Source organism: Mus musculus, chromosome 11, assembly GCF_000001635.26.
Source record: "Mus musculus strain C57BL/6J chromosome 11, GRCm38.p6 C57BL/6J".
Classification (NCBI taxonomy): Eukaryota; Metazoa; Chordata; class Mammalia; order Rodentia; family Muridae; genus Mus; species Mus musculus.
This window is the reverse complement of record NC_000077.6, coordinates 120,721,346-120,744,651: the sequence shown is the minus strand read 5'-3', so window position 1 is coordinate 120,744,651 and position 23,306 is coordinate 120,721,346. Positions and strand designations below refer to the sequence as shown.

Below are 23,306 nucleotides of genomic sequence, written 5' to 3'. Positions count from 1 at the left end.
GCTCCCTCCCTTTCTCCTCAAGTCTACTTGTCCCTAACTCTGAAGGGCAGCGCTGATCCAGCTTGGCCCACACCTGGCTGATGTATTTCCTTGTGAACCTGGAGTCCAGTTTCGAGTTGTTTTGTCAAGGGCTCTCTCTACGTCTTGAGAGGAGGAAATTCAAATAAAAACTTCCCCCTACAGAGCTCTAAAGAAGGAATTTGAGAGGACTCAGAAGCTTCTAGAAGGATTTTGTTCAGCTCCAGCTATAACTTGTTCATGTGTTCAGGAGGGGGTCATACCTCTACATACTCACCATGGAAGTTCAACAGACCCTAGGGGCCTCTTGTGACATAGAATCTCTTTGCTTGTTTGCATACCTGCTGGCCGACCTCTCTGCCCCGCCTGATACACGTGCACACACAGGTGTTCAGAATGACTTTGCAAAGGTAGGCATGTGCCTATGCAGGTGTGTGCCCCCCCCCCAACTTTCTCTCTAGGGTGACCCCAGGCTGGTCAGGGCACATTCTAGCCTCACTCATCCTGCCAGTCAGGACAGGGAACAACACCTGGTTAGCTCAGCGTGACCTGACACAGCCTAAGGCCAACTTGAGTTAGCTCTGCACTGACAAGCAAGGGACTTCCCAGACCTGCTACCCTTGTAAGGGATGCAGCCACTGTCCCGGTGGCTATCCCTCTGCAGTGGGGAGGGCAACAGAAGGCAAAATCACAAAACCAAATGAAGAGCACAAGTAGTCAGCTGCTTGATGCTCCCTCAAGATGTACTCCCTATGTGTGCTCCCTCAAGATGTGCTCCCTCAAGATGTGCTCCCTCATGTGTGCTCCCTCAAGATGTGCTCCCTATGTGTGCTCCCTCAAGATGTGCTCCCTCATGTATGCTCCCTCAAGATGTGCTCCCTATGTGTGCTCCCTCAAGATGTGCTCCCTCATGTGTGCTCCCTCATGTATGCTCCCTCAAGATGTGCTCCCTCAAGATGTACTCCCTCATGTATGCTCCCTCAAGATGTACTCCCTCAAGATGTACTCCCTCATGTATGCTCCCTCAAGATGTGCTCCCTATGTGTGCTCCCTCAAGATGTGCTCCCTCAAGATGTGCTCCCTCATGTGTGCTCCCTCAAGATGTGCTCCCTCAAGATGTACTCCCTCATGTATGCTCCCTCAAGATGTGCTCCCTCAAGATGTACTCCCTCATGTATGCTCCCTCAAGATGTGCTCCCTATGTGTGCTCCCTCAAGATGTACTCCCTCAAGATGTGCTCCCTCAAGATGTGCTCCCTCAAGATGTACTCCCTCATGTATGCTCCCTCAAGATGTGCTCCCTCATGTGTGCTCCCTCAAGATGTACTCCCTCAAGATGTGCTCCCTCAAGATGTACTCCCTCAAGATGTACTCCCTCATGTATGCTCCCTCAAGATGTGCTCCCTCATGTGTGCTCCCTCAAGATGTACTCCCTCATGTGTGCTCCCTCAAGATGTGCTCCCTCAAGATGTGCTCCCTATGTGTGCTCCCTCAAGATGTACTCCCTCATGTATGCTCCCTCAAGATGTGCTCCCTCAAGATGTGCTCCCTATGTGTGCTCCCTCAAGATGTGCTCCCTCATGTGTGCTCCCTCAAGATGTGCTCCCTCAAGATGTGCTCCCTATGTGTGCTCCCTCAAGATGTGCTCCCTCATGTGTGCTCCCTCAAGATGTGCTCCCTCAAGATGTGCTCCCTCATGTGTGCTCCCTCAAGATGTGCTCCCTCATGTGTGCTCCCTCAAGATGTGCTTCCTCATGATGTGTGCCCTCGGCCCAACAGACACAATCTTACTCAGGGAAAAGGAGTTTGCAGATGAAGCTGAGGAAGGAGCAGATCCCAGAGCCCAGACACTGCCCTGTGAAGAAACCAAGCCCCAGCCAGCTGTCCCTCTTCCAGCTTCTCTCAAAGACGCTTGCAGCTTACCTGCCAGGGTAACACACTCTCCTAGAAGCCAACAGTCCCACTGTGTTCCTGTGAGGACAGGTGGTGGATGGATTTCCAGCACACTGTTTCATAGCAGGCTCACAGTGGTCGTCAGTGCTATAACCCCCACCACAGTGGTCGTCAGTGCTATAACCCCCACCACAGAGAGAGGGTAGAGGGGGAGGAGGAGGAGGAGGAGGAGGAGGAGGAGGAGGAGGAGGAGGAGGAGGAGGAGGAGGAGCCTAAGTCAGTTTCCTGACTCTTGAATGCAGACCATGGGTAGCCAAGCACAACCAGAGAGGCTGGGCATACCCCTGCTTCTTCAGTGGAGAATGGTGTTAAATTTCAGAGGTTAGTGTCACAGTCAAGGACTCTGTGTTCCAGACCAGCCAGGGCCAGGTAGCAAAACTCCATCTCAACCCCCAACCCAAAACAAGAGGACTGCATTGTGAATAGCCTGTAAGGACCTGTAAGGACCTGTAAGGACCACATGCTTCTATTTACCATCAACATGCCCAGATTGGTGATTCCAGCTCAGCCATTAAATTTCCCTCTGTAGATATTCAGAAGACAAAAATAGCAACCTCAGTTGCCACTGCCATTGTGAACACCATTTCTTTCACAGTCCAACACTTCTGCTGCTCAGCTGTGGCCCTGCTGGAGGACTCTCCCCTCTGTGGCTGTAGTAAGATCACCAGTGGTGGCCTGTTCTCAGCGACAGACTCATTGGCTGCACTAACACATGTAATTCCTTGGCAGCTGTGTTGACTGTCCAGACTGTCCAGTCCTCGGCCACCTTAGGAACCTTGCTGTCTGTCACTCTACGGGACATCATGAAAGTTTGTTGCCACGGTGAGATCATGTTCACTGGACTTGTAGGTGTGAAGAAACAGCTCTTCTCACTCCACTATTAAGACACAAAGTTTTCCTAGGTTGGTGAGGTGGTGTTGTGACTGTCCTCTAAGATAAGTGACAGCCATCTTGAGGAATTCATCTGCGCCCCTTGGGAAGGGACCATCGTCTGGGCTTGTTGACTGTTCACAGCCCCTCGTGGAGGGGTGGGGGGAGCCATGAGAGCTTCAACTGGAGGTTGAAGAAGGGCAGGAATTATGTCAGGATGTACGCTTGTCCCTGATTGGATGAACAACACTGAAAGTGCATTGCCTTGGGTTTGGCCTTTATAGGCACCTGACTGATTTAATCCAGTGCCACTCTTCGGGAATCCAGTCCCAGCTATGGACCTGGCCAGTGTCGGTCTTCCTGGACACTATCAAATAAAGCTTGCTTTAACTGTATAGTCATGGACTTGGTCCTTCTTCTAGACAGCGACAGGTTTAACATTTGCTTGCAACCGTGTCTTAGTTGTATGTGGCCTAAGGGAGGGGCCATGGGAGACTAGGATTGGGGGGTGAGGGGATGAGAGGAAACCTCTCTCTATGGAGTTACAAGGGAGCCCTCATTCCTGCTGGAGAACGGCCTGTTGCTGAGAAGCAACATCGCCCTATTAGTAACTTCTTGTCTGTGCTCTGGAAGGGAGCCCAGTGCCCTCATTGGTTCCCTGAAGCGTGCTTTGGTGAAATTATGAAATTATGACCTGGTTTGTCCTTGGGACCTTAGAAAGAGAGGAAGACCTTGTTTATGTCCCTTCCAGTCAAGGGCTTTTAGGGGGGGTTGTTTTTATGAGACAGGGTTTCTCGGTGCATCCCTGGCTGTCCTGGAACTCTATAGACCAGGCTAGCCTCAAATTCACAGACATCCGCCTGCCTCTGCCTCCTGAGTGTGCACCACCACCGTCAGGCTCCCCGGACTAGGAATTTTAGGTGGTTTAGCAGGTGATGGTGCTTTTAGGCAAGCCTGACAAACTGAGTTAGATCCCTGGTGTGCACGTGGTAGAAGGGAGAGGGATCAATACTCACAAGTTGTCTTCTGACATCTGTGTTAGTACAACAACACGGGTGTGCAACTGCATGGACGTGCAATGTAATACATAATAATAAATAAATGAAAAAATGAAAAGATAGAGAGCAATTGAGGGAGACAATATTGACCTCTGGTATCCACATGCACACACTGGCATCTGCACACACAAACGCACAAAGCCTGGAACATAGAGAAGGCAGAGGTGGTCACCAAGAAGCTCCATGCAGTCCCGGCCTGTGCCCTTTATCATTAAATTCCTCAACCCATGGCGGGGGAAACCCACATCAACATTGTCGAGGTGCTGACGCTGCGGATGTAAAGGCATTGTGGGAAAGAGATAAAGACTAGGGTGTTTGAGGGCCCATGAAATGTTACTTTGGCAAATTGTTCTCAAATGGTTCTGGTTCTGGGGAGACAGAATTCTTTTTTTTTTTTTTTTTTTTTTTTCGAGACAGGGTTTCTCTGTGTAGCCCTGGCTGTCCTGGAACTCACTTTGTAGACCAGACTGGCCTCGAACTCAGAGACCTGCCTGCCTCTGCCTCCCAAGTGCTGGGATTAAAGGCATGCGCCACCACGCCTGGCGAGACAGAATTCTTGATTCTAGACCCGTAAAAAAAAAAAAGTGCCATGCACCAGGAGAAAGACTGGATAGTGGATGGTTCTGGATTTGTTCCCAAAGCAATGTTCTCCCAGGACAAAGGAAACATGGTAATTTCACCTGAGAAGCCGAACCATGTTCACACAGGAAGGCACAGGTGGAGACGGACACACTTCTGAACATGCTCAGTTGAAGGTCAGGCATCCCGTGTCTGTAAAGGAAAGATGACCATGCTCCGGTCAGTAGTATGAGGAGCCAAGTTTGTCTGTTTGGGATGCTTAAAAGACTAAGTCAAAGGACGATCCGTGGGTGCCCAGTACACACCTGCAGCTTGGGGAAGCTGATCTCAAGCTATAGTAGTCTAGAACCCAAGTCACAGCAGCAACTGTTCTCACTCATAGACTCCCAAGGACGCCCTGGAGGGATGTCCATGATAAGAACTTATTACAGAAGTAAGATGTCACTAAGTTTATATAGGATTCTTGGTTGACTTAGATTTCACAGAGAGTAGCTGTTGGCATGGAGACAGAAGGGGAAAGCTTACACACAACCTGTTTATACCCAGTCTACCCGCCTCAGCCATAACAGGATAAGGGATATCTAAAACATTGCAAAGTGGTCAGGTTTGCTCATGTCTTTACATTGGCCACAGTAGAGGCAAGCTGTCCAATAGTCTATCAGAAAGTTATGACCAGATCCTACTAGAATATGACAGCTGTCTGTCATTTGTGAAAGAATTGTATACTGGTTGGCTTTTGTCAATTTGACACAGAGCTAGATATGTTTGGGAAGTGGGATTTAAAAAAAAAAAGACCTTTTTTTCTTAAATGTGTACTTGCCTGCATGTATATCTGTGCACTACACATATGCCTGGTCCCTGGAGCTGGAGTCACCGACAGTTGTGACACACCTGGGTGCTAGAAACTGAACCCAGGTCCTCTACAAGAACTGCGGAGGCCCCTGAAGACAGACTCATAATTGAGAAAATGCCTTCATCAGATTGGGCCGTAGGCAAGTCTGTGGGATGTTGTCTTGATTAATGGATGGTACAAATGATTGATCCAAAAGTGTCTAGTCCATTTTGAGTAGTGTCATCCCTGGGAAGGTGGTCCTGGGTTGTATACGCAAACAGGTTGTGACAGAATACACCTTCAGTCTCAGCAGTTGTGAGGCAGAGGTTGGTGGATCTCTGAGTTCAAGGCCAGCTGGGTCTACACAGTGAGTTCTAGGACAGCAAAGTATATATCTATATCTAGATATATCTATAGATGTAGACATATCAGATTATATCTATAGATGATATAGATACATATCAGATATAGATATAGATGATATAGATAGATATAGATATAGATAGATATGTATCAAGTAGGTTGAGCAAGCCATGAAGACTAAGCCAGTAAGCACTATTCCTCCATGCCTCTGCTTTGATTTCTGCCTCCAGTCCTGCTCTGATTTCTCTTAATGATGGACTACAAATGAACAATGAAATAAACCCTTTCCTCTCAAAGTTACTTTTGGTCATTGTACTGGCTAGTTTTTGTGTGTCAACTTGACACGAGCTGGAGTTATCACAGAGAAAGGAGCCTCCCTTGGGAAAATGCCTCCATGAGATCCAGCTGTAAGGCATTTTCTCATTTTCTCATTAGTGATCAAGGGGGAGGGCCCATTGTGGGTAGTGCCACCCCTGGGCTGGGAGTCCTGGGTTCTATTAGAAAGCAAGCTGAGGCTGGGCAGTGGTGGCATGCTCCTTTAATCCCAGCACTTGGGAGGCAGAGGCAGGCCGATTTCTGAGTTCGAGGCCAGCCTGGTCTACAGAGTGAGTTCCAGGACAGCCAGGGCTACACAGAGAAACCCTGTCCTGAAAAAACAAAAGAGAGAGAGAGAATGAGAGAGAAAGAGAGAGAGAGAGACAGGAATACAAACCCTGACTAAGACAAACTAGTACTGGGAGTGGGGTATTCCTGTGACAACCTGATCATGTTTTGAGGAGGATTGTGGAAGGACTTTGAGCTAGAAGAGCCATTGGATGTTAAGAGTTCTGTGAGATGTTCTGTAGGAGCTTGGAAGATAATATTGAGAAGAGTGCAGAAGATAGAGGTCTGGCTTGTGAAATTTCAGAGAGAAGATTAAAGACTCTTTTCAGGGTCATTGCTGTTTTGATTGTGAAGATTCTGTGGTTTTGGTTCGCTGGGGCTGAAGAATCAGCTGTGATTAACAAGATACCAGAACTACTAAAGCAAAACCTTTGTATTACTGGGACTATTGATGTTGGTTAGCTGGAGCTAAGAAATTAGTGTTGATTAAGAAGAGACCAGCATCACTCAGGTGAAATCTTCAGGAAAGTATTTCCTGAGAGCACAGAAGCTGTGTTCAAGAGACAGCCATGGTTGTACCTTGTGTTAGCAGCCAGACTTGGTAATGAATGTGTATAAGAGTCACCCCAGGCCGGGCGTGGTGGCACACGCCTTTAATCCCAGCACTCGGGAGGCAGAGGCAGACGGAGTTCTGAGTTCAAGGCCAGCCTGGTCTACAAAGTGAGTTCCAGGACAGCCAGAGCTGTACAGAGAAAATCTGTCTCGAAAAACAAAACAAAACAAAACAAACAGCCGGGCGTGGTGGCGCACGCCTTTAATCCCAGCACTTGGGAGGCAGAGGCAGGTGGATTTCTGAGTTCGAGGCCAGCCTGGTCTACAGAGTGAGTTCCAGGACAGCCAGGGCTATACAGAGAAACCTTGTCTCGAAAACCAAAAAAAAAAAAAAAAGACAAAACAAACAAACAAAAAAGTCACCCAGATGGTACTGGGTTTGAAACATGAAGGGGTAGCATCTGATGCTTGGCCCCGTGAGAGGCCAGGAGAGGACATTGGTGAAAGTGCAGCCTCAGTGGCAGTTGAAGGCCCAGGACTGAAGGGGTCATGCAAAGAAGTTGAGTTTTGGCGCCATGATGAGAGCCTGTGAGAGGCATGAGATGACCACCAAGAACAGCAGCAGCAGTGGGGTGTAGCACAGACAACCTGGTCTCCAGTGGAGCCTAGGTCTTGAACCCTGGTGGGAGCCAAAGGGTGGTAATTTCCACCTACATGGGGCAGAAAGCGTTCGACCATGTCTCCTGGACCCCTGGCTCCGGTTGAAGTTACCACACCCACAGCCTGCACAGGAGAGGCGCGTGGCTATCAGTTACGTAGGAACAGCACCAAGCCTCCCCACATGCAAATAAAGTTTCCCCCAAACTCTCAGACTAGCCAATGAAAGGTGCCTGCTGTCGAACCCTGAATCACCCCCAGAACTGTATATAAATCCATCCAGGGACTTAAAGGTGTACGAGAACTATTCCTTCGTCTGAGTCTTTTGTTCCAAGAGCTATCTATATGTAACACTTGGGAAGAGATCTCTCTTGAAGAGCCACCTGAGGTCCCGCCACACTCCTCACTGGATTGTTGGCTTTTCCTCGGCCCAGCCAGTTCAGAGTGGCTCAGAGTTACCTGGCGACCTGGAAGGAGTGACCTGGAAGGCACAGCAGACACTTCTTCCTGCCTGCACTTGTTTCCCTTCACTGGAACCCTCACACCCGGCCTGGACAGAGACCTCCGTGGAAAACCTCTGGTACCCAGGCCCACAGTGGGGCACAGGCATCTGGAGCCTAGAAGTCAAGGTGTGTGCTACAGAGAGTAGAGTTGGAGAAGTCACCCAATCCCGATCTCATACATTGGATAGTTAGTTTGATTTTGCATTTGATTATGATTGTGTCCTGGTTTTTTTTTTTTTTTTCCTCTTTAAGTAAGAAAGTATTACAGTGGAGACCACAGTTAAGAGACTGAGTTGTTAAAAAGACTTTGGATTTCTTTTTTTTTTTTGGTTTTTCGAGACAGAGTTTCTCTGTGTAGTCCTGGCTGCCCTGGAACTCACTCTGTAGACCAACCAGGCTGGCCTCGAACTCAGAAATCCACCTGCCTCTGTCTCCCAAGTGCTGGGATTAAAGGCGTTTGCCACCACACCTGGCAAGACTCTTAATTTCAAAAGAGATTGGATTTTTTTTTTTTTAGATTTATTTATTTTTATTGTATATAAGTACATATAAGTACACTGAGCTGTCTTCAGACACTCCAGAAGAGGGAGTCAGATCTCATTACGGATGGTTGTGAGCCACCATGTGGTTGCTGGGATTTGAACTTCGGACCTTCGGAAGAGCAGTCGGGTGCTCTTACCCACTGAGCCATCTCACCAGCCCCCGAGATTGGATATTTTAAAGGGATTGAAATTTTAATATATAAGAATTTGTAAAGACTATGGGACTTTTAAAGTTATTTAGATCTTGGGATAAATAAGAAAGTAAGAGTTGAGGCTTAATAGTGATGTGTTTGTGTGTCAAGTTGACACAAGCTGGAGTTATCACAGAGAAATGAGCCTCCCTTGAGGAAATGCCTTCATGAGATCCAGCTGTAAGGCCTTTATTCAATTAATGAACAAGCAAGTAGGGCCCTGCCCATTGTGGGTGGTACCATCCCTGGGCTGGTAGTCTTGGGTTCTATAAGAAAGCAAGCTGGGCCGGGCGTGGTGGCACACGCCTTTAATCCCAGCACTTGAGAGGCAGAGGCAGGTGGATTTCTGAGTTCGAGACCAGCCTGGTCTACAAAGTGAGTTCCAGGACAGCCAGAGCTATACAGAGAAACCCTGTCTCAAAAAACAAAACAAACAAACAAAAAAAAAAAAAAGAAAGCAAACTGAACAAGCCAGGGGAAGCAAGCCAGTAAGCAGCATCCCTCCATGGCCTCTGCATCAGCTCCTGCTTCCTGACCTGCTTGAGTTCCTGTCCTGACTTCCTTTGGTGATGAACAGCAATGTGGAAGTGTAAGCTGAATAAACCCTTTCCTCCCCAACTTGCTTCTTGGTCATGATGTTTTTGTTCAGGAATACAAACCCTGACTAAGTCATAATGTTCATCACAGCAATAAAAAGCAAACTAGAATGAATGAGCTTTTTATTTCAGAAATCATCAAGCTTGCTTTAGCTGGCCCCTCTCGTAAGTTTTCTTTCAGAGTACAAGTAGAATCTATGCTGAATCCAAGTAGAATCCCAAGTAGAATCGATGATGCTAATGTGGGCTTGGCCAAGGATGTGTTCACATGCAGGAGCCTGTGTGCTGCCTCTGCCCCACACACAGCTGCCACAGGGAGCTCATTGTAAACAATTGCTTCTTTTCCTGATTCTAATAACCCTGACACAGCATTCAAAGTACAAAATGCACAAGCATATTCTAGGTGGCATTACTTTTAAAAGTCTGTTACTGATTCCCAAGCTCAGGAGATGTCAACCCTCTCTTCTTTGTCCCCATGGGGAAATAAAGGAAGATGCCACCCCAGTTCAACTTTGGGGATCAGTGAGTTTATTGGACTTACATACAGAGCATAGGTAAGGGATTACTGACAAAGAGCAGGTGACCCCAAAGCAGCCACACTGGAAAGTCTTCACCTAACACTGACGGCGGCTTTCCCAGAACTCTGGGTGAAGCCCCATCCTCTAGTTGTCCCAGCTCCTGATTATATACATCCGCTAATGCGTCTGTCCAAAGAAGGCAAAATAGGAGCAGCTGTCTTGAAAATGACAGCAGTTTGGCACAGTGCACAATACCTTACAACACAGCCCAAATTATGAGCCATTAATATTTAGGGCAGGAGTCAACATACCCTTCTTTGTAAAAGGCCAGAGAGTAAAGGATTGAGACAGATCATTAGTAGGCCATACCGCCTCTGCCTTAATTTACCAACTCTGTTGTTGGTGACATGAAAATGGCTACAGTCACATAAACACACAGGCGTGACCGTGTTCAAGTACAACTTAATTTACAAATATAGGACCATTATTTACAACCCCCTGGTTGAGGTAATGAGCAAAACAATATCTGTAAATGGTACATCATGTAGTTACTAAAAGTTAATGGTTGGTATTGTAAAAAAGGAAGAAAATGATATAAAAATGGTAAGACACAGACTCTACGAATGTGGTCATATCTGCAAAGATATCAAAGTAGACAGTGAATAGTTACTAACCGTGGTCTTAGCAGGATAACTGGGCAGTGAGAAGATGTCTTTGTCTATGTTTTAGTTCTTACTAGCATTACTTTTATAATAAAATGTTTTAGCCAGGCGGTGGTGCACGCCTTTAATCCCAGCACTTGGGATGCAGAGGCAGGCAGATCTCTGAGTTTGAGACCAGCCTGGTCTACAGAGTGAGTTCCAGGGCAGCCAGGGCTACACAGAGAAACCTTGTCCTGAGGGGCAGGGTAAGACTAAGCCAATGTGACTTGATGACATTGCTGGTTCCTCCTAAGTTTCTCCTAAATTTTAGCTGAACAAAAAGAAAAATCAGGGCCAAGGAAACGGCTCAGTGATGAAATGCTTACTATGCAAGCACGAAGGCTGCCACCCATGTCTGCTTCTCCCTCAGGGTAGTCAGGCTCGCTGCCAAGCTGGGCTGGAGGGAGGGAAGTTTAGGAGGGTGTGGCTGGGCTCAATGCAGGATCTTGGTCTGCGATGAGTACTCAGGAAAAGAACACACCAGGGAACAGCCTTGGGGAACTGATTCGGTTTATTGAGGGAAAGGGAGAGATTTATCCCCATGGGAGGTGGCCAGGGTCTCTGGGGCAAGGTGTGTGCACCATTGGCCAGGACGGGGGTGTTGGAAGGTACTGCATCTGCATACTCAGGGGCTTGTAGAGTTGTGTGTGTGTGTGCGAGAGAGAGAGAGAGAGAGAGAGAGAGAGAGAGAGAGAGAGAGAGAGAGCGTGTGTGTGCTTGCTTGTGAATATGTGTGTGTACACACCTTATAAGATCAAACAAGGAGTGAAACCTTATTGGGGTTGACAGAGGGCAGTGGATTTTATGGCTCCAGGTTGGGAGGGAAGAGAGAGCTAACTCCTGTGGTCTTCATCTGAGATATTCATGGTTGAATCTCTCCTTGACCCTCCCTCCATAATCCTGAGCCATGATGGTTCCACCGAGGGCCTTGATGCAGGCACCAAGAACCCACACACGTTTGTAACCCAGCTTCCCTATGGAGCAATGAAAAGCAGGAGCCGTCAAAACCTTGGCAGCTCAAGAGCTGTCTAGCCTGGCCTACCTAGTGCTGAGTACCACCAAAAACATGTCTGTCCTCTTTCTGAGGGCCACTCAGTCTCAGTGTGGAGCCTGGCAGCGGTAGGGAGCTGGAGCACTCCTTCTCCTGGGGCTCTCCCTGGAATGCTCTGTGCATTCAGACCTCCTGCCTTGTGCCCTGCCACGACTCCCCTGGAAGGAAGTGTCCCGTTCATGGATTCTGTCACACAAGATCAGGAAGGGCTTGGCACGGCCTTAGACAACTTCCTAGACACAGAATCAGAATGGACATTTAATGCTCTGGTTGTTTTACAAAACTTCCCCCAAGGGTCCATCCATCTGCTCTGAGAAAGGGAGGTCTACCTCAGAGTGCCTCAGTGTGGTCACCAAAGGCAGAGTCTTTGGAGCAGGTGGAGGTCACTTGGGAGAAGCGGGTAAAGAGAGTAGCAGACTTCAGGAATGCTGGGGTAGGGGTTGGGTGGGAAGAGACTTGTCTTAAGCAGTCTAAGCCACCTGCCCTAGCCAGCCTGGGAATCAGATATTATTCTTGTTCACTGAGTGTCTGCCCTTACCCAGGAACACAGCCAAACCAGGGTGCTGGATTAACTCCGGGAACTGCCAATGCTGAGTGGCTGGCCACTGTCACATCCATGTGCGCAGCGGTCAGGCTGGAGCACCCCCACCTGACTGGAAAGTGCAGCTTCCCTTCCATTAAAACCGTTACCGGCTTATGCTTCTGTGCAAAGAAGGCAAATCAAAATGTCTATTCTCCTAGATTAGGAGTGTGGCCCAGTGGTACAAGGTTTGCCTTGCATGCCATTAGGGCTCAAGACCAGGCACCAGCCCAAAGAAAACACAATTTCCTTCCCAGGTCTCCGGTTTCACAGCTCCACCTCTGTCAGTCCCTCTCACAGGCATGTGTGTGCTCAATTTCTTATTTTTTCTTCAAGTCCTAACAAGCAGTTGGATGCCATATTTGGGGAGTGAGAGCTACCCTTGGAGGAAGCGGGTCATGCCACCCTGTCCAGGCCTGTTGGCTCCTAGCCCCACCCACCCCTGCCCCGCCTGCTGCCCAGCCATAAAAGCTGAGCCCATCTCTTGCTTCGGAAGAAGCTGGTGTCAGCAGCATGAAGCTGAATTTCAGTGGCCTGAGGGCCCTGGTGACAGGGGCAGGGAAAGGTGAGTGTGAGCGGGGAAGGGGATGAGTGTGAGCAGGGGAATGAGGTGAGTGTGAGCCGAGAAGTGAGGTGAGTGTGAGCAAGGAAGTGAGGTATGAGTGGGGAAGTGAGTGTGAGGAGGGAAGTGAGTGTGAGCAGGAAAAGGTGAGTGTGAACAGGGAAAGAGGGTGTGAGCTAGGAAGTGAGATGAATGTGAGCAAGGAAGTGAGGTGATTGTGAGCAAGGAAGTGGGGTAAGTGTGAGCAGTGCAGTGAGGTGAGTGTGAGCAGGGAAGTGGGGTGAGTGTGAGCAGTGAAGTGAGGTGTGAGCAGGGAAAGGTGAGCGTGAGCAGTGAAGTGAGGTAAGTGTGAGCAGGGAAGTGAGGTGAGTGTGAACAGGGAAGTGAGGTGAGTGTGAACAGGGAAGTGAGGTGAGTGTGATCAGGGAAGTGGGGTGAGTGTGAGCAGGGAAGAGTGTGAGATGTGTACTGGGGAGAGGAAGGGGACAACTTCAACACTGAATAGGGGTCCAAGGTGACCTTGTCACAGCTCAGTCCTTCAAAACCTGGCTCCCACTGACTAGGACTTCTGTCACCTGGCTGGAAACCCACCAGGATAGAATGACAACCCCATTCTGGCCACAGTACCCCTGATGGATGGATGGGTTTAGGTTGGCTACAGGGTAGCTCCTAGATCCAGGCTGGGCAGTCAGGCACCAGAGGCAGGCTTCCCAGGGCTCATGAGGAGCCAGCCATCCTCTAGAGTCTTTATTTCCACCTGGGATCCTGACCCTAGCTGTGACTAGGCATGTAGGGCCCTTGTCCCACCATTCTCCTACAGGGATTGGACGGGACACTGTGAAGGCCCTGCACGCCTCAGGAGCCAAAGTGGTGGCGGTGACTCGGACCAACTCAGACCTGGTCAGCCTTGCCAAAGAGGTAAGGCACACAGCCCTGCCTTACCTGGGCCTGCTCCCCACACTCAGGGATACATCAGAAGGTGTCTGGAACAGTGCCTCAGGCCACCAAACAATGTCCCCCACAGTGTCCCGGAATAGAGCCCGTGTGTGTGGACCTGGGTGACTGGGATGCCACAGAGAAGGCGCTGGGCGGTATCGGCCCTGTGGACTTACTGGTGAACAATGCAGCGCTGGTTATAATGCAGCCCTTCCTGGAAGTTACCAAGGAAGCCTTTGACAGGTGGGCACCTGGAGAGAGCAGGCAGGCCAGGGAGGGTCGCTGAAGACAAGGTGTAGAGGCCATGTATTGTTCTTTTCCTGCCAGGTCCTTCAGTGTAAATCTTCGCTCTGTGTTTCAGGTATCCCAGGTGAGATGGCAGGAGGGCTGTGGCCCATACAGCAACAATGGAGTGGGTGGGGTAGGGACACGCAGGATGACCTACCTGCAACCCTTTCTTCCAGATGGTAGCCAGGGACATGATTAACCGTGGCGTGCCAGGGTCCATTGTCAATGTCTCCAGCATGGTGGCCCATGTCACCTTTCCTAACTTGATCACCTACAGTGAGTGCACCCTCCAAAAAAGACGATAGGAGTGTTCAGTTTTTGGTGAGCCTCACAGAAAGTGTAATTAAAGGGTCCTCAGCACTCCCCATCCCCCAACAGGCTCCACCAAGGGAGCGATGACTATGCTGACCAAAGCCATGGCCATGGAACTAGGGCCACACAAGGTAGGCACAGGGGGCCGGGCCACACCTGAGGGACAGGCGATGGGCACCTGGGGCAGGGCTGGGGGTTGAGGGTGAGGACTATAGAAGGCTCTGAGCACTGGGCTCAGGGTTCATCTGGACAGAGTAAGCAAGCTCATCAGGCCGGTCCTGGGGCGGCGAGTCCTGAGCTGGGCAGGTAGGGCTCCTTCCTCAGCTGTGCCACCAGCTGTGGCTTCTGGCCCCAGATCCGGGTAAACTCCGTAAACCCCACTGTGGTGCTGACTGACATGGGCAAGAAAGTCTCTGCAGACCCTGAGTTTGCCAGGAAGCTCAAGGAGCGCCACCCACTGAGGAAGTTCGCAGGTCAGCTGGGGACAGTGGGTGAGGGGAACTATGTGGTTTGCCAGCAGCCAAGCAAGGGAGAGAGCCTTGACTGGTCTGTTCTCCTGCAGAGGTTGAAGACGTCGTCAACAGCATCCTCTTCCTGCTCAGCGACAGAAGTGCCTCTACCAGTGGCGGTGGCATCCTGGTGGATGCTGGCTACCTGGCCTCCTAGTCTGCTCAGTTGCCGCGGACATCTGAGTGGCCTTCTTAGCCCCACCCTCAGCCAAAGCATTTACTGATCTCGTGACTCCGCCCTCATGCTACAGCCACGCCCACCACGCAGCTCACAGTTCCACCCCCATGTTACTGTCGATCCCACAACCACTCCAGGCGCAGACCTTGTTCTCTTTGTCCACTTTGTTGGGCTCATTTGCCTAAATAAACGGGCCACCGCGTTACCTTTAACTATTGCCATTGCACAGGACTTCTTGTGGGCGGGGTGGGATGGGGTTGGGAGGGGCGTTGTAAAGCTGGACCCTGAATCAAGTCCCGCTGCAGGCATTTTACCTCAAAGCCAGCTCTCCTCCAATACCTACTGAGTCTTGTGATCAACGATATCAAAGGGCAGTGTTTTTCTGAAAAGAAGGGGTCTGTATAGTTGTGCCCTTTTCCCTAGTACCCGCACCGTTCCATTACTGGATTCGGTGCCTCCTGGTGCTCTGACCCTGGCCTGGCAATCAGGGGAAGGAGACGGGAGGCATTCTGGACTAGGACACTCCTAAACCTGTGTTCTCTTTGTGCAGAAGGAGAGGAGCCGTTGGGTGGGGATCGGAATCGCGCCTCCCACTCCGGGGAGCCCACTTCCCTTGCCTGGTTCACACAAAGATAGTGCTAAGAAGGCCGCCCAAATGGGTTGAGGTTTTCACAGCTAGCTAACTGGTCTAACTAACCCTGACCTGAAGCAGCACAACAACCCTGCAACCCAGACTCCTCACACAGCCTTGGAGGCCTGGCAGAGTCTCATGTGCTTGGTTATATTGGCCCATGGGATCTGGTAGTTTGTTGGACTTGAGGTGGTCAACCATTTGAATTGACTGAGGTCCCTCTCAGGGCAAGTGGCAGAGTGGAGGAGTATGCGCTCAGTCAAGACCTTCTAAGGAGAGCACAGGGCATAAGGCACAGGACATAGGGCACTTCTCTCCAGAGAGCGAGGCCTGAGCAGCTGTGTGTGTGCACCCAGGAACACAGAACAGCGACTGAGACTTGTACATGTCCTGAATCACTTAGCCACTAGTGAGCTCTAAGCAGCTGTGTCTAGGTGTTGGGCGGGCTGCCTCTGTCTCCTGGTTTCTGGCATAGTTCAGGGTTAGGAGGGGATGGCAGTGTTCACAGAATGGCCTGACAGTGGTGGTGAGTGGATCAAAACTGCGGAAGGCACACTGGGCTGCCTAGTCTCCAGTGCTTTTCTTTCCATGGATTTTATAAAATTACTATTATTTTATATGTTTGGGTTTTGTCTGCCTGTATATCTGTGCACCATGTGTAGCCTACACAGGCCAAGAGAGGGCATGGATTGCCCTAGAGCAGATGGTTGTGAGCTGCCATTTGGGTGCTGGGGATCAAACCCAAGTCCTTTGGAAGAGCATGCAGTGTTTTTAACCACTGAGCGTCCTGCAGTTGGTTTTCAAAACAGTCAGCCCATGGACGCACCTCTCCAAGCCCAAAGCCCTACATCACTCGGGGCCCTGCAATCACCAGATCCCTACCGCTGGCCAGAGTAGATCCTCAGAGCTATTGCTTTGGTCTTCCTCACCACGACTCTAAAAACAAAATATTTTTATAGGGAGACCCAGTGCACACGTGGACATTAATCTGTAACTGACTCTTAAGCCTTGGAAAGCATTGTTTGTCTGGCCAGTTCTCACATAGATCTCCAAATCCAATCCAACCTCTTATTGTCCCTCATACTGCCTATAAGGGGCCACTGACCCGATGCAAGCTGGGTAAAGTGACCTTGGGCTTCAGGTTTCCTTGATATCAATTTGGGGCTTTATTGGTAACGGTGTCTTCTTCAGACTTACCCCATGTCCGATTTTTTTTTTTTCTTTTCGAGACAGGGTTTCTCTGTGTATGTAGCCCCGCTGACCTGGAACTTTCTCTGTAGACCAGGCTGGCCTTGAATTAGAGAGATCTGCCTGCCTCCGCCTCCCGAGTGCTGGGATTAAAGTGTGTGTCACTATGTGTGTCACTACCATTCGGCTTTGAATGTCCATCCTGCCCCCCCCCCGTGCCGGCCCCCCCCCCCCCAGTATTACTTATTGGCTATCTTGATCCACTCCCGGGCCTGGGGATAGAGCACACAGAAACGGTTTTAGACATGTCTCTCAGGTTCACGAGTATCCATGAAACCCCTGGAATAACTACTATATGTTTTTAATGGAAATCTTGGTAGTAGAAACCATGCTGACCAGAACTCGCTAAGCAGATTCTGCCCTCTATAGTTGGGTCAGTCTGGTGCAGTTTGAGAAGCTGCCCCTTGGTTAGGACAGCCTTGCCTCGGTCACGCCCACTCCCATTCAGCCAATCAGCACCACAGAAGGCACTTTTATTTTAATATCCTCGCCCTTTTCAAGACACAGCCCATGTGATTGGCTCTCCTCGCCACCACCCTCGATTCCGGAACTCCAGGTCCATCTTGCCCAGGCAGGACCAGGCTCAAGCACCATGGACCTGGGGCTTGCAGGTCGGCGGGCGCTGGTCACCGGCGCGGGCAAAGGTGAGGCGGCGGGCGAGTGGCACTGTCGGGGTCGGGCTGGTTTGAAAAGGGGGTACCGGCACTAATCCTCGCTTGCCTCAGGCATCGGGCGCAGCACTGTGCTGGCGTTGAAGGCGGCTGGTGCACAGGTTGTGGCGGTGAGTCGGACGCGAGAGGACCTGGACGACCTGGTCCGCGAGGTAGGCACTGTGTCCAGAGGTGAGGAGGCGGTCGCTGAGGGAGACGCAGTGTGCTCTTCATGGCAGGCCCGGTGCCTGGTGTACCCTTCCTAGGCCAGAGGCCCTGTGCAGTTAGTCGAGGGTCCATGAGGATACCCTGGCTCCCTGAGTTTGGAAGAAACGGCTGAGAGAGCAGACCTGGGTCCAAGAATGCTGAGCAGAGAAGAAGTGAACTGCTTGGGGGGGGGGGGGGGAGCGCGGGAGGGGGCGGGTGCTGTGTCTCTCGCAATTTGCTGCTGCAGCGGGAACTCTTGACCCTTCAGTTGAAAGTTCCTTTCCAGGTCCAGTTTTCCCAGACTGCCTTTCTTCTGCTGGAAGAGGCAAACAACGCCACCTTAGGACACAATTGCAGGACACAATTGAGCATAGCCTTGCTTTCTCTCCAATAACGCAGTGTCCTGGTGTGGAGCCTGTGTGTGTGGACCTGGCCGACTGGGAGGCCACAGAGCAGGCCCTAAGCAATGTGGGACCCGTGGACCTTCTGGTGAACAATGCTGCTGTGGCTCTGTTGCAGCCCTTCCTGGAGGTCACCAAGGAGGCCTGTGACACGTAAGCCAGCAGGGGTTGGAGGAACCAAATCGCACCCCCCCATCCCCACTGCAGCCTCAGCCCTGCCCCTGACCAGGCTGTCCATTCATTCACTCCTAGATCCTTCAATGTGAATCTTCGGGCTGTCATCCAGGTGTCTCAGGTGAGCTGCCCTACCCGGCTGGCTGGCGCAGGAACTCAGAAGAAGAGAGTTAGTTCTGCTTCATGTCCCTCAAAATTTCAGATTGTGGCCAAGGGCATGATAGCTCGGGGAGTTCCAGGAGCCATTGTGAATGTCTCCAGCCAGGCCTCCCAACGTGCACTGACCAACCATACTGTCTACTGTGAGTAATTCCAGCTGAGCCCCATCCCCACCCCACTCCCATTCTTGGCCAGCTTGGGCTCCACGACAACCCTCCTCACAGGTTCCACCAAGGGTGCTCTGGACATGTTGACCAAGATGATGGCCCTAGAGCTTGGGCCCCACAAGGTACACAAGGCTGGGTAACTCCTCCAAATCTCTCCTTCTGCTCAGGGTGCCCTCCCATGTTGTTTACCTTGCTGGCATCTCTTCAGATCCGTGTGAATGCAGTAAACCCCACAGTAGTGATGACACCCATGGGCCGGACCAACTGGAGTGACCCCCACAAAGCTAAGGCCATGCTGGATCGTATCCCACTGGGCAAGTTCGCTGGTAAGTTAGGCAGGAGTCCAGACTAGAACTACACCACCTGCCCTGGTGCGTGCCTGGGCCTGGGGCTTGGCTGTGGTTGGAAGGATGAGGCAAGCCTCCCTCTATGCGTTTGACCTCTGCCTGTCTGCAGAGGTGGAGAACGTCGTGGACACCATTCTCTTCCTGCTGAGCAACCGGAGTGGCATGACCACTGGCTCCACTTTGCCAGTGGATGGGGGCTTCCTGGCTACCTGAGCCCCCTGCCCACCGACACTCTGCTCAGCTCTCTGCTCAGGACACTGTGCCCTCCGCCCCTGCAATAAAGCTCTCTGCTCAGCCTGTGTGCTGATTCTCCAGGAGGCACAGATCTGTGCTATCTGTGACCCAAAGCAGGTGTTGCCTGGTTCTCACACTTTCAGCCTTGACAGCTTGGGGTGGAAGGTAGTCGGATCTTCCAGAAGGCTGGATCCTCACGAGGTTGATCAACCTGTCTAAAGATAGCTTGTCCAGAAATTGTGGATTTTTGGTAAGAACAAAACCAGCTCCATGTGTTTTTGACATGGCTTCCCGGTGACTCTGCTTACACATCAGCGACAACCCCACACACCAGGAGAAGATAGGTGGTAGACATTACTCATTTGCCAATGAACTGAATAACTCTGTGGGGCTGGAGGCAGAGCTGTTTCGAACACGTGAACATTCCCACAACTTCTTTCTCTGCTATTTACAACATGGTGAGAATCCTGGTGTATTGTTTGCAATATCTCACTTCCAACAGCCTGGGCCACTGAAGGTCCAGCCCTGGTTGGTTTGCTGCACCGCACGGTGCAGAACTCCCACCAGAACTGACTTTTTGTTTTGTTTTGTTTTGTTTCGAGACAGGGTTTCTCTGTGTAGTCCTGGCTGTCCTGGAACTCACTTTGTAGACCAGGCTGGCCTCAAACTCAGAAATCCACCTGGCTCTGCCTCCCGAGTGCTGGGACTAAAGGTGTGCGCCACCACGCCCGGCCAGAGCTGACTTTTAAACTGTTTATCTGACATCATTTGATGAGGAGTTGAGGGGGACATGGAGCTGAGGGGGTCCATAGTAGCACCCCATACACACACTGTCATGAGATATAGAGGCTAGCGACATATATTAATCAAGGAAGTGAAGAATTTGTTAATTTTGTTCTCAGCACAACTAATTACAAACTGATATGATTTAATTATTAATAAGAGCTGTTTCACTGGCTGGCAAACTTCCTGAAAACAAACAAACATACAAACAAACAAAAAAAACCAAAAACCTAACAACCAGCCCTCTCAGTCAGCATGAACCACTTGGGTGCATCTCCAGGAGAAGAATGTCCCTGCAGGGCGTCCTCTGGTCTCATGTGCACTCCTGGGATGGCCTATAGCCTCTGAGATGAAGTTCAAGTTGCCAGACCAAAACTTTGGGCCCTCCTGGGCTTCCCCCACCCCTGCCCACCCCACCTCATACTAGCCAGAGTTGGGTCAACCTCTTTACAGACTGGTCTGGCCAGCTCAATGAGAGCCGCTGAAGCCCCCCCACCCCCAGCCCCGACTCCGTTCCCACCAGGCCCCAGGTTTGCACACGGAGACCATCCTGTATGCAGCGAAGTATGCCTTTTCCCTCACCTAGGGTGTGTTAAGCTCAAGAGTTCCTTTGGAAATGTATAGTCCGGGGCACTGTTTAGGGATTTCAGACTCTTTTGCCCCCCACCCCTTTAGGGAAATGGCTGGGGCAAGCACCAGGGCAGAAAGTAGGGCAGACAGCGAGACAAAGGAGGTGGTGAATGTTTATTGTATAAAATAAGAAGGGGCCGCCCTTTCCTGGGACATGATGAACAAAACCACCCCCACCCTTCCCTCCAGGGAAGCCCATCCTGGGGCTGCCCTGGACCCACCCCTGCAACCCTGAGGGAGACCCGGCTCCCTCCTGGCCTCCCATAGGGACCAGGGAAGGCTGGAGCTATATCCCAGAAAAAGGAGGCATAGGGGACAGGACCCCATCACCCCAGCCTTGTCCTCATGCTTCCCCTGCCCACCCACACCACTCCCCACAGCAGACTCAGGGACATCACACAGCTCAACACGAGCGCCTACTTGAGCCAGCGCTCTGCAGCCAGGCTGGCCAGGCAAGGCTCTAGAATACAGTGCACTTCTTGCCTGGCTTTTTCACTGGAGGTGGGCAGAGCACAGCCCGGATGGCCTCGTCGAACACTGTCTTCAGACCTCTCTGGGTCAGAGCTGAGCACTCCAGGTACTTGACGGAACCTAGTAGCATTGTGGGGAGGGTAGACTGTGAGGAAGGGCACAGCAGAGGGGTAGCTGTGGATGGCAGGGGTGGGGAGGGTGGGGTGGGGAGGGGCATAAGAAAGGAATAGTCCCAACCTTAGGTCCATGCTTTCTCACCAATCTCTCGGGCCATGGCCAGGCCTTGGGGGTAGGTTATGGGTGCCAGCTTCTTGTCCCGCAGCCGTTCAATCGTATCCTTGTCATCACGGAGGTCCAGCTTGGTGCCCACCAGAAGGATGGGTGTGTGTGGGCAGTGGTGCCGCACCTCTGGGTACCACTGTGGGAACGGAGGTTCTGACCCTACAGGCCTGGGGGCGGGGCCTCCAATCTGCCCAAAGAAGGCCTCAGCTCCTGAACATTTTTCTCTGACACACTTGGCTCTTCCCGCTTTACAGAGTGACTAGGAGTCTGTAGGGTTTGGCAGTAAACAAAGATACCCACCCAGGGAGGCTTGAGACTGCCCACAGCTCCTGTCAGGGCCCATGGCCAGAGGTGAGCTGTCCTCCCCGATACCCTGATGTTTTCAGTGCCTCCCTCAGCAGAAAAGATCCCTGGCAGAGGGGTGTGCCTTCTGCCTAGACCCACCTACCTTGGCACGGACATTCTCAAAGGAGGCTGGGCTCACCAGGGAGAAGCAGATCAGAAAGACATCCTTCAGAGGGAGGGACAGACAGAAGTGACCAAAGGATGTCCTTGCAGGTAGACAAGGCTAGCTCCCCATTCCATTCAGGAACCACCCTACACCCAGAGTTCGAGGCTAGTTCCAAGGCTAGCTCCCCACTCCATTTTGGGAACCACCCCACTCCCAGAGTCGGCCCTCTTGCCGCCTACTGTTTGAGGATAGGAGAGTGGCCGAAGCCTATCGTAGTCTTCCTGGCCAGCAGTGTCCCACAGCCCCAGGTTAACTGGCTTCCCATCCACCATCACGTTGGCTGAGTAGTTGTCGAAACTGCGAAGTAGAAAGGCTAGGCTGGGCAGGGATGCCAGGCTACTGGTGCCCAGACAGAACCCAAACTCTGGCCAGCACCCCACCTCACCACGGAAACCCAGAACCAGGGTCACTTGAACCAGCCCTGGAACCTTGGGAGGTCCCATGCACGTGTGCCTGGCCTCTAGTGGCCAGCCCCGGCTACCTCCCGATCCCCATGCACTCACACTGTGGGGATATATTCTCCTGGGAAGGCGTTGGTCGTGTAGCTGATCAGCAGGCACGTCTTCCCCACGGCACTGTAGAAAGAGGTTCAGCCCACGTGGATCAAGGACCGAGCCTCCGCCCCTTCTTCCCCCACCCCCGGCAAGGACAGCACGCTCCTACAGAGCTAGAGGTTACTTTGGGTGACTGGGGTGGGGTGGATAGGTCGTAGCTCGGTAAATCTGCGGCCACCTGGGACTAATAGAAAACGACCAGAGCAGGCTAGCCTACGAGGGAGCACAGTAGTGGGCGCGGCTGCAAGGGCTCACAACCCTGGATAGGGCACGCCGCAACGCACAGGGGCGTCAGAGCTCCAGCACCTTGGGTGGCTGGCGCGAGGGTGGAGCCACCCAGGAATCAGCACAGGTGAGGCCCCCGCCCCACCCACTGAGAGCACCGGGCAGAGGCCGGGCAGCATCAGGTGTGCCCGGGCTGGAAGAAGTGGATAGCTTCAGCTTGACCCCACCCCATCAGTCCCTGGACGCACGCGGCCGAGCTGTGGTGGGGGCGCGGCAGAGCTGCCTCGCCTGGACCCCGCGCGTCTGTCTGCCCCGCCCCGCCGAGCCGCACCCCGTAGCCGCCTACCAGCCCCTCCGCCCCTGCGGCTCGGGACAGCGCACTCACCCATCGCCAACCACCACGCACTTGATGGCCTGCATGGGCGCGGGGCCGGGCGGCGGCGGGCGCGGCCGCGAGCCGAGCTGCGGAGAAATGCCCGGCGCCGCAGCGGCCGCGGACCCGAACGCCGAGCGAGCGGCCGGAGACAGCCGAGCACCGCCGAGTGTCGGGTGCGAAGACAGCCGAGTGCGCGCAGGCGGGGCGGGGCAAGGGGCGAGCTGCGGCGGGGGCGGAGCCCCAGCCAGTCCTTGGACCCCGAAGGCTCAGGCTGAGGGTCCGCACCCAGGAACAAGGACGTGCCA

General features: G+C 52.0%; 3 protein-coding genes across 5 annotated transcripts; 2 read left to right on the top strand and 1 right to left on the bottom strand.

Annotated features, from left to right (window-relative positions):
* The first annotated feature begins 12,626 nt into the window (after positions 1 to 12,626).
* Positions 12,627 to 15,167, top strand: Cbr2 (carbonyl reductase 2). Of its 2 annotated transcripts, NM_007621.2 has the most exons (8): positions 12,631 to 12,731; positions 13,549 to 13,646; positions 13,753 to 13,907; positions 13,992 to 14,034; positions 14,129 to 14,228; positions 14,331 to 14,395; positions 14,620 to 14,737; positions 14,827 to 15,167. In NM_007621.2, exons 1-8 carry the CDS (start codon positions 12,680 to 12,682, stop codon positions 14,928 to 14,930), a joined length of 735 nt encoding a protein of 244 aa, NP_031647.1. In that variant the 5' UTR covers positions 12,631 to 12,679; the 3' UTR covers positions 14,931 to 15,167. The 2 variants fall into 2 exon arrangements, with proteins under 2 accessions (XP_006532159.1, NP_031647.1); XM_006532096.2 differs by lacking the exon at positions 13,753 to 13,907 and having other exon boundaries at positions 12,627 to 12,731; positions 14,026 to 14,034.
* A 2,200-nt stretch (positions 15,168 to 17,367) lies between these two features.
* On the top strand, positions 17,368 to 20,106 carry Dcxr (dicarbonyl L-xylulose reductase). Of its 2 annotated transcripts, NM_026428.3 has the most exons (8): positions 17,368 to 17,474; positions 17,556 to 17,653; positions 18,087 to 18,241; positions 18,341 to 18,383; positions 18,465 to 18,564; positions 18,646 to 18,710; positions 18,797 to 18,914; positions 19,045 to 20,106. In NM_026428.3, the coding sequence occupies exons 1-8, from the start codon at positions 17,423 to 17,425 to the stop codon at positions 19,146 to 19,148; spliced, it is 735 nt and encodes a 244-aa protein (NP_080704.2). In that variant the 5' UTR covers positions 17,368 to 17,422; the 3' UTR covers positions 19,149 to 20,106. The 2 variants fall into 2 exon arrangements, with proteins under 2 accessions (NP_080704.2, NP_001334537.1); NM_001347608.1 differs by lacking the exon at positions 18,646 to 18,710 and having other exon boundaries at positions 18,756 to 18,914.
* A 576-nt stretch (positions 20,107 to 20,682) lies between these two features.
* On the bottom strand, positions 20,683 to 23,184 carry Rac3 (Rac family small GTPase 3). The gene is made up of 6 exons (NM_133223.4): positions 23,011 to 23,184; positions 22,350 to 22,421; positions 22,026 to 22,143; positions 21,784 to 21,846; positions 21,312 to 21,471; positions 20,683 to 21,173 (listed from the first exon to the last, which is right to left on the bottom strand). Exons 1-6 carry the CDS (start codon positions 23,043 to 23,045, stop codon positions 21,043 to 21,045), a joined length of 579 nt encoding a protein of 192 aa, NP_573486.1. The 5' UTR covers positions 23,046 to 23,184; the 3' UTR covers positions 20,683 to 21,042.
* Positions 23,185 to 23,306: the final 122 nt, after the last annotated feature.

Bases quoted from the DNA above. Each gene is read 5' to 3' on its own strand.
- Rac3 (NM_133223.4), bottom strand. From the start codon at position 23,045: ATGCAGGCCATCAAGTGCGTGGTGGTTGGCGATGG. The intron at 22,144-22,349 runs GTGAGTGCATGG...TCTACTTCGCAG, and splicing joins GGAGAATATATCCCCACAGT to TTTCGACAACTACTCAGCCA. The intron at 21,847-22,025 runs GTAGGCGGCAAG...CTCCCTCTGAAG, and splicing joins CACTCTCCTATCCTCAAACA to GATGTCTTTCTGATCTGCTT.
- Cbr2 (NM_007621.2), top strand. From the start codon at position 12,680: ATGAAGCTGAATTTCAGTGGCCTGAGGGCCCTGGTGACAGGGGCAGGG. The intron at 13,647-13,752 runs GTAAGGCACACA...TGTCCCCCACAG, and splicing joins TGGTCAGCCTTGCCAAAGAG to TGTCCCGGAATAGAGCCCGT. The intron at 13,908-13,991 runs GTGGGCACCTGG...TTTTCCTGCCAG, and splicing joins ACCAAGGAAGCCTTTGACAG to GTCCTTCAGTGTAAATCTTC.
- Dcxr (NM_026428.3), top strand. From the start codon at position 17,423: ATGGACCTGGGGCTTGCAGGTCGGCGGGCGCTGGTCACCGGCGCGGGC. The intron at 18,384-18,464 runs GTGAGCTGCCCT...TCAAAATTTCAG, and splicing joins CTGTCATCCAGGTGTCTCAG to ATTGTGGCCAAGGGCATGAT. The intron at 18,565-18,645 runs GTGAGTAATTCC...CCCTCCTCACAG, and splicing joins GACCAACCATACTGTCTACT to GTTCCACCAAGGGTGCTCTG.